Below are 14,382 nucleotides of genomic sequence, written 5' to 3' on the forward strand. Positions count from 1 at the left end.
TCCTCAGCTTTGAAATTATTCACAAATTTTTTATCCACTGATTCAAGCATCCACAGCTTAAAAAAAATATAAATTAAAAAAAAACCAGTAAAAATTCCAAAAAGAAAACCTTAATTTTTCCATTTTATATAAGGAACACCATTTTAGTATGCCATTGCATTTAGTGGGAATTGAGCATCCATGGATTTGGGTATCCACAGGGGCTCCTGGAACCAAAACCCAGCAGATACCAAGGGCCTCAAGTATAACAGTGAAAAGCATTATGTGTTTGGAACACAGTTTCCTCCATAATGTTAAGTGGACATAGAAAATGCTCATTTTCAGAAAAAATGAAGTGGGAACTGTAGACCTATTGTTTATTGTATATTAATTATCTTGTAAAATCAGTTTCATTTTCTGAGCTATTATTGGTAATTTTTCATTTTTCTGTTCCTTCATTTTTATCATATTCATGTATGTCCAAAAACTGAAGGTTTACTCAAATTGTGACAAGCTTCTCTATTTTATCACACGCACATTTTTGATCTGATGTATTTCCACATATAGATCGGTTTCTTTCACATGCTGTAGAGTTAGGATGGGTCACTGTGGCCCTCTAGTGGCATTTGGACTACTTTTCTCATAAGTCTTCACTGTTATATTCCTAGATGATGATATCTTTATGCCTCCCAAGCTGACTGATGAAGGCTTCTTACCATTTGCCAAAGAAGGCCTCTTTGGTGGTGGAACAGGACTTTTTGACAATGAAGAGGTAGGTATCTGATTAAGATTCTTGTACAGAACTTGGCTAAAATTATTCAGAGACAAAGCACTTCTGTTCTTAACTGTAGGTGCCAAGTGAGTATTATCCAAAAGTTAATTGTTTTGTCATAGTCAGTTTTATGGCTTTCCTGGCCAGAATCCACTGATATTCTAGAAGCCTCACCTCCTCCATTGTTCTTTGCAATTGTGATGATCCCTGGGAGTCCAGCAGCCACACAGCCCTTCTGTCGTGGCTCTTACCCCCAGGGGATCCCTTAAACTTTCTCTTAGTCTCCTAGGTCTCCATTCCTACTCCCTGCTGAGCTGAATGAGACCCCTTGAGATTCTCTAGTCTCGCTGCCACCACCCAGTGAATCTCAATGAACTACATCTCCCTAAGCACACACTGGGACTTGCTAGGGATCTCTAGTTTCTTTTCCTTGCTAACTTGAGCAATCAGCAACCGAGCTAAGGCACCTGTACAGGAGCAGAGAGAGACAGCAGATACTTTTAAAGAAAGATATTTATTTTAAAGAAATAGAATAGAATAAGAAGATATCATTCATGCAAAGCCCCTTGCCTAGCAGGTACAGAAAGCATAGTTACAAAGTGTTCATTTCAGGCAAGCTATTAGATAAACAAAACAAAGGCCTAAACGCACTAGCTAACACATTTTCTAGCTACTCACACAGTGATGGGATTTGAAGTTTGTGTTGAGTTTCTGGATGCAGGGAGCGGCCTCACTGCCAGCTCCACCTGCATTCCTGAGCCTGCCCACAGGCTCACAGCTGGTTCCCCAAAACAAACACAAAGATGGAGAACAAAGGAAGTATGGATCCTACAGGGTATTTAAAGCTCTCTCATGGAACCTTCTTGAAAAGGCCGCTCTGGCACTGCTGATTGGCCAGGTGAGCCTTACGTCAGCTATGATGTAGTTGCTCATTAACATGTGATGTAAGCTCTCATTAGCATGTACCTCCCCCCAGATTAACCCTTTGTGGTTCAGGAAAAGTCCTCAAATGACTGGAGGGCACAGTCATAACAGCAATTGATATAGGACTTTACTAGTCATGTTAAACTTCAAGATGATAGTTCGAGGCAATCAATTTTGATACCATCACAGTTTAAATACAAACTAGATGTTACCTATTCACTTGCATTCTTCAGAAGGATTATATAACAGAATATGTAAAGTGCTCTACCTTTGTATCTCTCTTATACAGGTTTTAATGACTGGTTAATGTTATGTTTCATGACTATTTGAGAATGAATGTTTGAGTATCTGGTGGTAGAGTAAAATACCAATACAGGTATTTCCTCTTGCCTTAGACTGAGGAGGCAAGAATGTAACAATCAGGTGTTCCTGGTTGTTGTGAACTATACTAAAGGTTCCACAAACCTGATCAAGGATTATGGGATTGATCAAGGATTATGCGAGTTGCAATCCAAAACCTGTGGGAACGAGAAGTTTATTTAATCATAAGCACCTGACCCTAATAGCAAGAATTGAACAGTTTCTCCTTTTTGATGTCTGAACTTTCCCAGACTCTTGTTCTTTTTGTGAAAGTGTCATTTCTTCCCCAGGGATCTCATTGCACATTTAACTTAATGCTGAAGCTAATTGGATGTCTGCTTTACTGGCATTGTGTGCAGAGAACAAGGCAACATGTTTAAAATCCTCCAGGTTGTAAACTGTAGCCAGTAGTGACAACTGAAAATTTATTCGGGGATAGCTGTGTTGGCCATGCAGCAAAATAAAATCTAAAATCCAAAAAATAGTAAGAGGGGGGTAATTAAAATTGAGAGGAAGGTAATTAAAAACCAAAAAATATATTATGCAAAGTGAAGCTTTTAGAGTTCCACTAGCTTCTTCATCAGGCAAAAGATGTTCAAAAAAATCATACAGGAGAAGTAGAGTGGTAATCTTAGAGTCACAGGCATATATTTTGTACCAGATGTTTCTGTTGTAGTTAAGCTGGCGTGAAGGTGATCTCAAAGGTATTGTCACTATACCAAAGCTGTCTTAATGGTTTTTACTCTTGGAAAATTTATCAGTAGCCAGAAATAAAATTAATGATAATTTGGTATATCTCAACATGAAAAAATAGTTTTATCTTTTATCTTTTAAAAAATATTTTATCTTTTTGACTTGAACCCCTTTAGCACATGGAACAATTATTCATTAATATAAATGTTAATCTCTGTTTTCAATCAGAGTGATCTTTTTGCTGAATTGCCAAAAGCAGAAGCCACAGTAGAGAAGGAAACTCGAGCCCCTATAAATGATGGTGAGAATTGTGTCTGAATTGTGAAAATTTCTAATGTGTAATGGGCAGGTATTCATTGAAAGTTCTGAGAATACCACTTACATCATATAACTGCATGTTATATGATGTATAATATGCATACTGGTCTTTGTAGCTCACACAAATGGGTTTAATCTGTACCTGCACAGAGTAGCTTGGAAAACTCATATAGCTAAGCAGAGCGATTTTAGTGGTAACTCCACCCCTTGTAACCATGTATGCATTGACTTTCCTGTTGTTTGCCTCAGTTCCTTTTCATTGGCTGCTGCAGCATCAGTAGAGTGAGGAAATGTCTCTAAGGTTTACAGAATGTTTATTTAATCCTTCAGATTTTTCCTTCTTTTTTTTTCTTTCTTTATATTTTTTTGGGTTTCCTCCTTCTCTCAGTATTTTTTTCATTTTTTAGCTCATGACAGCAGCGATTATTGTTGAAGACCTTGAAATTGATCATTAATAAATGTGTTCATTATGGCAGTAAAATTCCACAGACAGGCAGTCTCATTGCCTACTCAATTGTCTTCCTTGTAGTTTCAGATGTCCTTGGAGTAGGTGTAGATTGTTATCTCCCAGGGACAAATCAACTTTGCATTCTCCATGATGTAAGCAAAGATTTCAGTATCATTTGTCACCTAGATATCTAGGTGAAGGGATGTCATACTGAAGATGGAGCAAATTAGTTTTCTGCAGCTCTGGGGGATAGGACCTGGAGCAATGGATTCAAATTACAGGAAAAGAGATTCCACTGCAACTTTAGGAAGAACTTCCTGACAGTAAGAGGTGTTGGACAGTGGAATATGCTACCTTGGAATGTGATGGAGTCTCCTTCTTTGGAGGTTTTTAAACAGAGGCTGTATGGCCATCTGTTGGGGTTGTTTTGATTGTGTATTCCTGCATGGCAAGATGCTGGGCTTGATGGTCCTTGAGGTCTCTTCCAACTGTATGATGTTGTATTAGATCCAAATATTAGATAGAATATTTTTTTAAAATCAGAAAAAAATCAAGATAAACTCCCAAAATCTTTTTTCAAATTATTAGAGGAATTTTCATCTGATGTATAGAACGTAAAATATGGGCAATCTAAAGGATTTACATTTTTTCAGATGTTCATGAAATGATGTCTAGAATTGATATGTTGATAGTAACAAAAAAACCTACAACTGACAATTCAAAATATGGAAATTCTGCCTAAGATCACATCAGATCAAAATCCAATTGCATTGAAGGTAATTGTAAAAAGGACAGATTTTTCACAGAGACTTAATGAGAGTTTATTAAAAAATGAAAATATTGTTTAAAACGCAAATGAAGTATTAAAATACTATTTCATAGAAAATTCAATGGGTGGAACATCGAATAAAACAATATGAGAAGCCAACAAGACAGTAATTAGAGTCGTCTTCATAATATTTAATTCAGAAGAAAATAAAACAGAGAAAGAGAAAGAAAACAAAATTATAGAAGAATAAAGAACTAAGGATGCGGAGTAGCGGACTAATGGAGGGGATAAGAATCTAAAATACAAAATACAGATGTTACAAAGACAATTAAAATCACAAATAAGGAAATGGAAAGAAAATTGCAGTTAGCTAGCCAAAAAACTTTTTGAAGCTGGAGGGAAAACATTAGCCAACAAATTAAGGAAAGAGAAGGAGAAAAATGATTATAGAAATAAAACATGAAGGAAAAACATTCACAGATCAAAAAAATGTAAAAACCTTTTGCCAATTTCTTTAGAAAATTATACAGAATTACTGAGAAGGATGAAAAGAACATAGAAAAGATCAAACAATATTTGGTTGAACAGAAAATACCAAAATTGACAGAAGAAAGAAAAAAATTGTTAAATCAAGAAATTACATTAAATGAAATATAAGGAGGAGTTAAAAAATAATGAAAACTGGAAAAGTGCCTGTCCCAGATGGGCTCTCTGCCCTTTAGTATAAGAAATTGGAGGAAGTCTTCTTTATACCATTAAGTAAAATACTAAACAGTATTTAAGAAAAGGAACTTCCTCAATCATGGAAAGATGCACTGCATACATATCACTGAGGCCCAAAACACACTGCAGAAATAATCCAGTTTGAGACTGCTTTAACTGCCCTGGCTCAATGCTAGGGAACTCTTAGAAGTGTAGTTTTATGAGATATTTAGCCTTCTCTGTCAGAGAGCTCTAAATAAATTACAATTCCCAGGATTCCCTATCACTGAGCCAGGGCAGTTAAAGCCGTCTCTAACTGCATTATTTCTGCAGTGTGTTTTGGACCTAATTCTTAAAGCAGATAAGGAGAGCAGAGAGGTGCAGAATTACAGACCTATCTTGATGATAAAATATGTGAATAATTTAGCATCCTGGTTCAGTAGTGCTATTGGCCTGAATGCCGTGACCAGAGGGTTCTCATTTTGCATTTTGGGGATGGGAATAATTCATGATCTGTGCCAGCTGTTGGGGGGGGATGTGACCACCATCTATGACTTCATTAAAAAGGGTATATGATAAAATATTTATTTCAATTATTGTAGAGAGACTCAAAAATACTAACAGAAGTGAATAATGAAGATCAGAACTGGTTCCTTCCATAAAGATATTTTAAAAATAATATGAGAACAGTCCTTGACATTCTGGAATATTTTGAACACCATAATGAAAAGAAACTAGCAATGATCTTTATAGATGCAGAAAAGGCGTTCAGTAAAGTGAGCTGATTTTTTTATGCACAAAGTCATCAAAAGGATGAATATGGGAGAAAAATTTGAGAATTCGATTCAGGCAATCTACAAGGAACAAAAGAACACAATAATCGGTGAAAAAAGACAGAATACATCTAGATTGAAAAAGGCAGGGATGTCCTTTATTGCCATTGCTTTTTATTCTAATTTTGGAAACATTAATAAAATAAGAGAGGAATAAGACATCCAAGGAATTAAATCAATCAATCAATCAATCTTTATTAATGTTTAAGCCAAAGGCCATTCGCATGATAAAATATAAAACCAATAACAGCAATTCAGGATTATAAAATATTCCATCGAATAGTATCAAATAGCATCCAGATTTAATACATAATATACTTCCAATCAATTAAATAAAACAACTTTAAAAGAAAAAAGAAAAAGAAAAAGAAAAAGAAAAACCACTTCAAGGTTTGGATAAGATCATCCACCTAAGAATCATTAAAAACATTTTAAAAAAACAAAACAAAAACAGCTTCAAAGTTTAGATAAAGTCATCCCCCTGACAATCAACTGCAATGTCTGCTATTACCCTTGCCCGAATTTTGTTTGCTGCTGAAGCAAACAATGAAACCTTATAAGTTACCTTAGAATCAATATCAGACAAGAGATAAAAAATCTTTTCAGAAATGGTATTAGACTGTAAATTGGACAGAATAGATCCCATAAATTTTGTTCTTGGACCAGTATATAGTGAGCAAGAAAACAAATAGTGAGGCAAATCCTCGATTTCTGGGGCTCCACAAATACATAAACGGGAATCCTTAGGTGTATGTGAATATCTACCGTCAATCATGGCTGAGGGCATTGTTTGGAAGCGAAGAGCTGTAAAAGCCTGTCTAAGCTTTAGAAATGTAAGATTCCCTAGATACATAGCCATCTGATGGTCCAATTTATATAATCTAAACCAATTGGAAAATTTCGAATTATTAATAGCCACCCTATCCAGGTTCACATCATGGTTAAAAATATATTCACGGAGCTTCTCTCTTGAATTCAAACTAGAAGAATTTTCAGTTAGAGCAGGATATAATTCAAGCAGCCTCTGATGTCTTGAGCTCCAGACTTTACAAGTTGGTAAATATTGAAAACACAACTTAGGAAAAACCTTAAGCGTAGAATCTTTAACAGATCTCCAATAATTAAGTAAAGTAAAGTAAATGCGAGCTCTAATGGAAGGCAGGCCAACCTCAGCCCGGACCAAGGCTGCGGGCGTGCCAGGTGGAAGTAGGAGCAATTTCCTGAGAAACATATTCTGGATGGCCTCCAGTTTGACCATTTGGGAATCATCCCAGCCCCACACGGCAGCACCATAAAGAATCTGGGTTATAACTTTACTCTGATATATTTTGACAGTAGGTGCAACTAGATGACCCCCTGCCTGATTATAGAATCTAAGGATTGCTCCAATTGATCTCACAGCTACTGCTCTACTAGCTTCTATATGGGACTTCCAAGAGAGGTTTTCTGTGAAATGAATGCCGAGATACTTAAATTCTCTGCATTGTTCAATCTGATGACCGTTAATAGAACAACGAAAATCAGAGTGTCTTTTCCCAAAAACCATTACCTTAGTTTTATTATAGTTGATAACAAGCTTTTCCTTGGAGCAAAATGCCTCTAGCTTGGAAAGTAACCTTCTCAGACCTATACGTGTAAGTGAAATTAGAACCATGTCATCAGCATATAACAGAATAGAGATCTTTTTTGGTCCAAGTGTAGGTGGAAAAAATTCTGGGCCAGAAAGTGCTGGAATGATGTCATTCAAATATAAAGTGTTGGTGCCAAGAGGCATCCTTGTTTAACTCCTTTATTTGTAGGAATAGGATCAGTTAGTGAACCAGAGGTACCAACTCTTATCCTTGCTGTTGTATTGGTATAAAGTTCCTTAATCAAAAACAATAAGCGGTTGTCTATATTAGTATTGGCCAATTTATGCCATAACAAGTTTCTATCAATTGAATCAAAGGCTGCTGCTAGATCAATAAAGGCAACAAACAGATGTTTTGTAGGGCCTTCAATTCCTTTCTGGGCTAAATAATAAAGAGTCAAACAGTGGTCAATAGTACTCTGGCCTTCCCTAAATCCAGCTTGTTCAGGATAAATAATCTGGTTATTAAATTCCCAATCCTCCAGTCTATTTAATAGATATCTACTATATAGCTTAGAATCCACGTCCAGAAGGCTTATGGGCCGATAGTTATTAGGATCTTGCTTATCTCCCTTCTTATATATGGGGACAACTACGCTCTGTTTCCAGCCTACTGGAGTTATCCCGGTATTATTGATTTGGGTAAACACCTTAGCTAATATTGGAGCCCACCAATCAGAAAAGTTTTTATATATTTCTGGGGGCATCATATTTTCTCCTGGGGCTTTATTCAATGCCAAAGCTGCAATCAGCTTTTTTTATCTCAGATTCTGAAACTGGGGGCCATTGAGGCAGATAGGTAGTTTTTAAATCAAAAAAAGAGTGATGCTCTGCATTTGTAACTCCATAGAGTTTACTAAAATGGCTATACCATTGTTGTGATGTAATATGCCCAACAATAACCGGTCTAATCTTATTCATGCCAGAAGCTGTAATATCCCAAAACTGTTTCTCATTTTTTTCTGTAACAGCTTGCGCTAGTTGTTTCCATTGTGTTCTAATATATTCATCTTTTTTGTGTTTTAAGAGTGCCTTATAGGATGACCGCATAGAGGCTAAGATGTCAGGAGAGATATTGTCGTTGTTTCTAAGTGCCTGCCGAGAGCACTTCATCAGTGCTTTCCGAGCATTTCGACATTCCAAATCAAACCATTTGTTAGTTGCTACCGTGTTGGGATTAAATTGTTTGTTACTCACCAATTTGGGCCTAAGCATTTGAATGATGGTTTGAAAAATATGTAAAATATCTGAAGTGGAATTTAAAATAGCTGATTGTAGGGACTTAAAGGTAATACTCTCCAGTATCTGATGGACTGAGATGCCCAAATTAATTGACCACCGTATTCTCTGTTCTCCTATATGAATTCCATTTAGATTTAAATTTAAATTTAAATTTTGGGGAGTACAAGGGGGGTGAAATGACCCAGTATTAAATAATAATGACAATGGGAAATGATCACTTTCAACACGACTAATAACTTCAAATTTACAAATATCAGGAACCAGATTTGCAGATACTATTATATAATCTATTGTACTTGTTCCCCTGTTGGTAACATAAGTATATGGACCTGATGTCAGATCGTAATGGGTTCCGTTAAGACACTGCAAGCCATGCAAAGAAAGAATTTCTATAAGCTTAAAGCCAGCTTTGTTGGTAATTATATCCTTTGAGACCCTAGGGACAGGTGCAATATAAGCAGTTGATCCTTGGTTAGTACTCTCCACCTGCCTTGAGTCGTTTCCAATTCTAGCATTAAAGTCTCCACAGAGTAAAAGCCTTGTAGAGGGATATTGACTCTCCAAAGAAAATATGGTTTCAGATAAGCTATCCCAAATATTGTTAGGACCTACGTTCTTTGCTAAGTTAGGGGGAAAGTAAACATTTATGCAAATTAAGGAACCAAAACACATGCTCTTGATGACTAGCACCTGTATACAATGTGGAAAGGCACAAGTTATTGGTTGAATCTCCGCCTGTAAATCAACAGATATGAATATTGTAAGACCGCCACTACCACGGCCTCTTGTACAACTTTTAACTGCGGGAACAGAAAATGCTTGAAATCCATAGAGAGATGGCAAATTAGTTTCAAGCGCCCATGTCTCTTGTAAACATAGAATTTTAAAAGTTTGAAGGTAATTTGCAAAATCTGCATCATGGAACTTGTTTCCCCAGCCCATGATATTCCAACATAATAAGCTTAGTTGTCAAGCTGATGTTAAGTCCATGTCATCATCAATATTCAGGAGTTCTGTTTGAGCTGGATCCTTTTGTTTGTTGTATGCTTCATGCAGAGAGGGTACAGTGTTAACTCTCTTAGGTTCCAAAGGTTGTACTGTAGTTATAGTTGTAAGGTCCTTTTTATTCATTGATAAGAGAGCATCAATAGAACTCATATCTAAAGCTCTCTCCACCTCATGGACCTCAGCAGTAGTTATTGAATTCCACAGTGGTATGGCCAAATCCTTTGTGGTAAGCAGCATATTTTTAAGGTCCTCTACTCTGGATATGATGTCATGTTGTTCTATATTAATTATTAAGTCACTTGGATCTGTGGCCTGTTTCTCTGTGGGTTGCCTCTCTGCCATACTGTTGGAGGTTTTAACTAAGTTGGGCTTTGGTGTGGTCTTACTCAAGGTCTCTTTAGGGATTCCTTTAGGAATTATCAAGTGAGCATTACTTTGATCTGCAAGCCCCCCACTACCATGCTTATTAGGGAACAGAGGAGATATAATTTGATCACGAAAAACCTGTGCTGGAATTATTTGGAACTTGAATAAAAAAGGTTTCATTTTTAACAACATGAGAGGAATTGTAGATTGTTCAAAAGTTAACAGGATTCGCTTATAAGTTGATATATTAGGAAGCCATTCCACCGCAAGGATATCAATGTCGTAGGAGGGCACCTGTAGAAGTTGGCTCAGCGAAGATCTAATGGTTCCATTGGACCTCCATCTGCCGTTATTTATACTGTTAAAAGCAATTTGCAACATAACTTGGTTTACTTGTAAAACCCTGCTATGGTTTCTTTCCCCCATCTCCTTAGAAGTTACTGGTAGACTGCCTCTGGGGTTGTTGGTAGTGGGAATCCTCTCTTTACTGGATATTTCTCTATTGACATAATCTGAATTTTCTTTTGCCACTAATTGCTTCTGCATGAAAGTCTCAAAGGAATGTTTGAGAAGCTCTACCTGATTAACAATTTTCCCTAAGCGCTCATAAATTGAGATAACAGTATGAGCTGTTAAAAGGCATTGTTTTGTCACAAAGTCAGGAGGATTTAACTTGTTTTGCTTTGTGAGTTGTTCCTTCTCAGTATCTGGCAGTTTCTCCCATACGGACTCATTTAGTTCCAGGGACACCCCTTCATGAATGTTAACCGGCTCACTCCCTGAAGATGCTAAAAGTTCAGATAAAAGCTCATTTTCTTTTCCCAGCACAAGAAAGTTGTTAGCAGTTGGAATTGTAAATTCTAAGTTTGAGTTTGCCAATGTAGATGGAATACTCACAGTTTCCTCATTAACAAGTAAGTCATCGATTTTAAGCTGTTTGGAAGCTTTGTTATGCTTATTTGTGTCTGGGCTTGTTCTACAGCGCTTTTTATTGCCCATATCAGTAATTTCACCAAACAGTCTCTCCCTCGCTGCTGCTGGGCTGCCAGGTGGGAGGGGGGATATTCCAGGGGCCAGCTAAGCCCCACAAACGCTGCCTCTCTCCCTCGCTGCTGCTGCTGCTGCTGCTGCTGCTGCTGCTGCTGCTGCTGCTGCTGCTCCTCACCGAGGGTGCTGTTCCTGGGCCTCTTTTTAAAGGGCCCTGGGCGGTGCCCTTGCCTCTGTTGCTGCTGCTGGGCTGCCAGGTGGGAGGGGGGATATTCCAGGGGCCAGCTAAGCCCAACAAACGCTGCCTCTCTCCCTCACTGCTGCTGCTGCTGCTGCTGCTCCTCACCGAGGGTGCTGTTCCTGGGCCTCTTTTTAAAGGGCCCTGGGCGGTGCCCTTGCCTCTGTTGCTGCTGCTGGGCTGCCAGGTGGGAGGGGGGATATTCCAGGGGCCAGCTAAGCCCAACAAACGCTGCCTCTCTCCCTCACTACTGCTGCTGCTGCTGCTGCTGCTGCTGCTCCTCACCGAGGGTGCTGTTCCTGGGCCTCTTTTTAAAGGGCCCTGGGCGGTGCCCTTGCCTCTGTTGCTGCTGCTGGGCTGCCAGGTGGGAGGGGGGATATTCCAGGGGCCAGCTAAGCCCAACAAACGCTGCCTCTCTCCCTCACTACTGCTACTGCTGCTGCTGCTGCTGCTGCTGCTGCTGCTGCTGCTGCTGCTGCTCCTCACCGAGGGTGCTGTTCCTGGGCCTCTTTTTAAAGGGCCCTGGGCGGTGCCCTTGCCTCTGTTGCTGCTGCTGGGCTGCCAGGGGGGAGGGGGGATATTCCAGGGGCCAGCTAAGCCCAACAAACGCTGCCTCTCTCCCTCACTGCTACTGCTACTGCTACTGCTGCTGCTGCTGCTGCTGCTGCTGCTCCTCACCGAGGGTGCTGTTCCTGGGCCTCTTTTTAAAGGGCCCTGGGCGGTGCCCTTGCCTCTGTTGCTGCTGCTGGGCTGCCAGGTGGGAGGGGGGATATTCCAGGGGCCAGCTAAGCCCAACAAACGCTGCCTCTCTCCCTCACTACTGCTGCTGCTGCTGCTCCTCACCGAGGGTGCTGTTCCTGGGCCTCTTTTTAAAGGGCCCTGGGCGGTGCCCTTGCCTCTGTTGCTGCTGCTGGGCTGCCAGGGGGGAGGGGGGATATTCCAGGGGCCCGCTAAGCCCAACAAACGCTGCCTCTCTCCCTCACTGCTACTGCTACTGCTGCTGCTGCTGCTCCTCACCGAGGGTGCTGTTCCTGGGCCTCTTTTTAAAGGGCCCTGGGCGGTGCCCTTGCCTCTGTTGCTGCTGCTGGGCTGCCAGGTGGGAGGGGGGATATTCCAGGGGCCAGCTAAGCCCAACAAACGCTGCCTCTCTCCCTCACTACTGCTGCTGCTGCTGCTCCTCACCGAGGGTGCTGTTCCTGGGCCTCTTTTTAAAGGGCCCTGGGCGGTGCCCTTGCCTCTGTTGCTGCTGCTGGGCTGCCAGGGGGGAGGGGGGATATTCCAGGGGCCAGCTAAGCCCAACAAACGCTGCCTCTCTCCCTCACTGCTGCTGCTGCTGCTGCTGCTGCTGCTGCTCCTCACCGAGGGTGCTGTTCCTGGGCCTCTTTTTAAAGGGCCCTGGGCGGTGCCCTTGCCTCTGTTGCTGCTGCTGGGCTGCCAGGTGGGAGGGGGGATATTCCAGGGGCCAGCTAAGCCCAACAAACGCTGCCTCTCTCCCTCACTACTGCTGCTGCTGCTGCTGCTGCTCCTCCCCAAGGAATTAAAAGAAAATAATATAATTACAAACTTAAAGCTTCTGCAGATGATCTTGCGCTCTTTTTAAAAGATCCATTAAAGAGTATAAAAAGTTGTTAACTGTTCTTCAAGATTTCGGAAAGGTGACAGGCTTTAAAATCAATTGAGAAAAGATGGTGATCTTAACAAAAATATTTTAAAAGAAGAGGAAAACAAGCTGAGAGAAAAAGCCTAATTTAAAAGAGACAGAAAGATAAAATATTTAGATACAGTCGGCCCTCTCCTTATGCGGGGGATCCATTCCAGACCCCTCCGCGTAAGGTGAATTCCGCCTATGCACAAGCCCCATTGGAAACAATGGGGCTCGTGTGCGGCGGTGTGGCGGCACGTGGGCACCACGGGCGCGTGCGCCCATTCAATTGAATGGGACACTCCGCCCTGCGCGCTCCCCGCGGCTTGAGCGCGCGCGTGTATGACGCAGGCGTGCTGTATATATTTAACAAAAAGGAATGCTGATCTTTTTGAAAATAACTATGGTCGAGTATGGAAAAAAATTAAGGATCTAAAAAAAATGCACATAACTGCAAGTATCATTTCTGGGGAAAATGTCCATAATAAAAATGAATATTCTACCAAAACTAATGTACCTATTTCAAAATCTTCCAATAATAACTAATGAAAAGCGCTTTAACATCTGGCAAAAGGAAATGTTTAAATTGCTGTGGATGGGGAGAAAATGAAGGCTAAAATGGTCTACACAGACCAATTAAAAAGAAAAAAGTGGTTGTTCACTACTGAATTTCAAACGCTAATATTATGCCTGCTGTATGACATGGATAGACAACTGGATAATCTTAGCCAATGGAAAAGTATTAAATGTCGAAGGTTCTAATGCAATATCTGGATGGCATGCTTTCATGTGGTATGATCAACAAAAAGGTAATAAAGACTTCCAGCATCACTATGAGGCGAAACAGACGGGCACGAAAACGTGGCTTGAAACTGCCTTTTCCAAAGCTGCATTGAAACCCCACCAACCTCACTACCTGCTCTCGAGGTGGCTGGAGTACACATGTCATGATCACTCAGTGTGGCGTCATTACCAAGATGTTGTCTTTGGTCTTTCCACCATTCCTAGAGTAGTCATAACATGCATGATTATGGTAGTTGCCCAACTGAGAACTTAAGGTATTGTTGTTTGTGCATACTTAAATAATTGGCTCCTTATGGCCCATTTTTAAACCAGCCTGCATGAAATGTTAAGTGTGCTAATCTTGCTGGGACTTCACCTGAATGAGAAGAAATTTGTGCCCACTCAGTGGATAGAGTAAGCCTGGTATCTCAACTGGTCAAAACATTTCTCAGCATTTGTTGCGCCTTCAGAGGAACACTTAGACCAGGGGTTGGCAACCTACGGCCCGCGGGCCGGATCCGGCCTGGCGAGGCCTTGGGACCGGCCCCATCCTGGTCCTGCTGCCGATTGCCGCCCCCGCCGCAGCTTATGGCTGCGGCTGCTCATGCAGCTGGCCAGCCACCCACTTCCGCATCCGCCTCCTCCTCTGCCTCCTCCTTCTTCTCCGCCCCCTGCGCGCTCCCTCTGG

The 14,382-nt window shown here is 40.8% G+C and overlaps 2 protein-coding genes across 9 annotated transcripts in view; one reads left to right on the plus strand and one right to left on the minus strand.

Annotated features, from left to right (window-relative positions):
- The window catches only part of LOC149319007 (WASH complex subunit 2A-like), a 174,022-nt gene that overhangs the window by 71,630 nt on the left and 88,010 nt on the right, over positions 1 to 14,382 (plus strand). For all 8 annotated transcript variants that reach the window (XM_089510917.1, XM_089510914.1, XM_089510910.1 and 5 more), the window contains 2 exons: positions 648 to 751; positions 2,957 to 3,029. In XM_089510917.1, coding sequence (XP_089367043.1) covers positions 648 to 751; positions 2,957 to 3,029 — 177 coding nt within the window. The remainder of the gene's footprint in view (positions 1 to 647; positions 752 to 2,956; positions 3,030 to 14,382) is intronic.
- Positions 6,208 to 9,612, minus strand: LOC149319008 (uncharacterized). The gene is made up of 2 exons (XM_089510918.1): positions 9,075 to 9,612; positions 6,208 to 6,329 (listed from the first exon to the last, which is right to left on the minus strand). Exons 1-2 carry the CDS (start codon positions 9,610 to 9,612, stop codon positions 6,262 to 6,264), a joined length of 606 nt encoding a protein of 201 aa, XP_089367044.1. The 3' UTR covers positions 6,208 to 6,261.

The sequence above is a fragment of the Sceloporus occidentalis genome, unplaced genomic scaffold (genome assembly GCF_023333645.1).
Source record: "Sceloporus occidentalis isolate IW3139 unplaced genomic scaffold, rSceOcc1.0.p SCAF_2, whole genome shotgun sequence".
Taxonomy (NCBI): Eukaryota; Metazoa; Chordata; class Lepidosauria; order Squamata; family Phrynosomatidae; genus Sceloporus; species Sceloporus occidentalis.

Excerpts from the sequence above, each read along its gene's own strand:
- LOC149319008 (XM_089510918.1), bottom strand. The coding sequence starts at position 9,612 with ATGGGCTGGGGAAACAAGTTCCATGATGCAGATTTTGCAAATTACCTT. Across the intron at positions 6,330-9,074 it reads TATAATTACCAACAAAGCTG|CAAACAAAATTCGGGCAAGG; the intron begins GCTTTAAGCTTA and ends TTGCTTCAGCAG.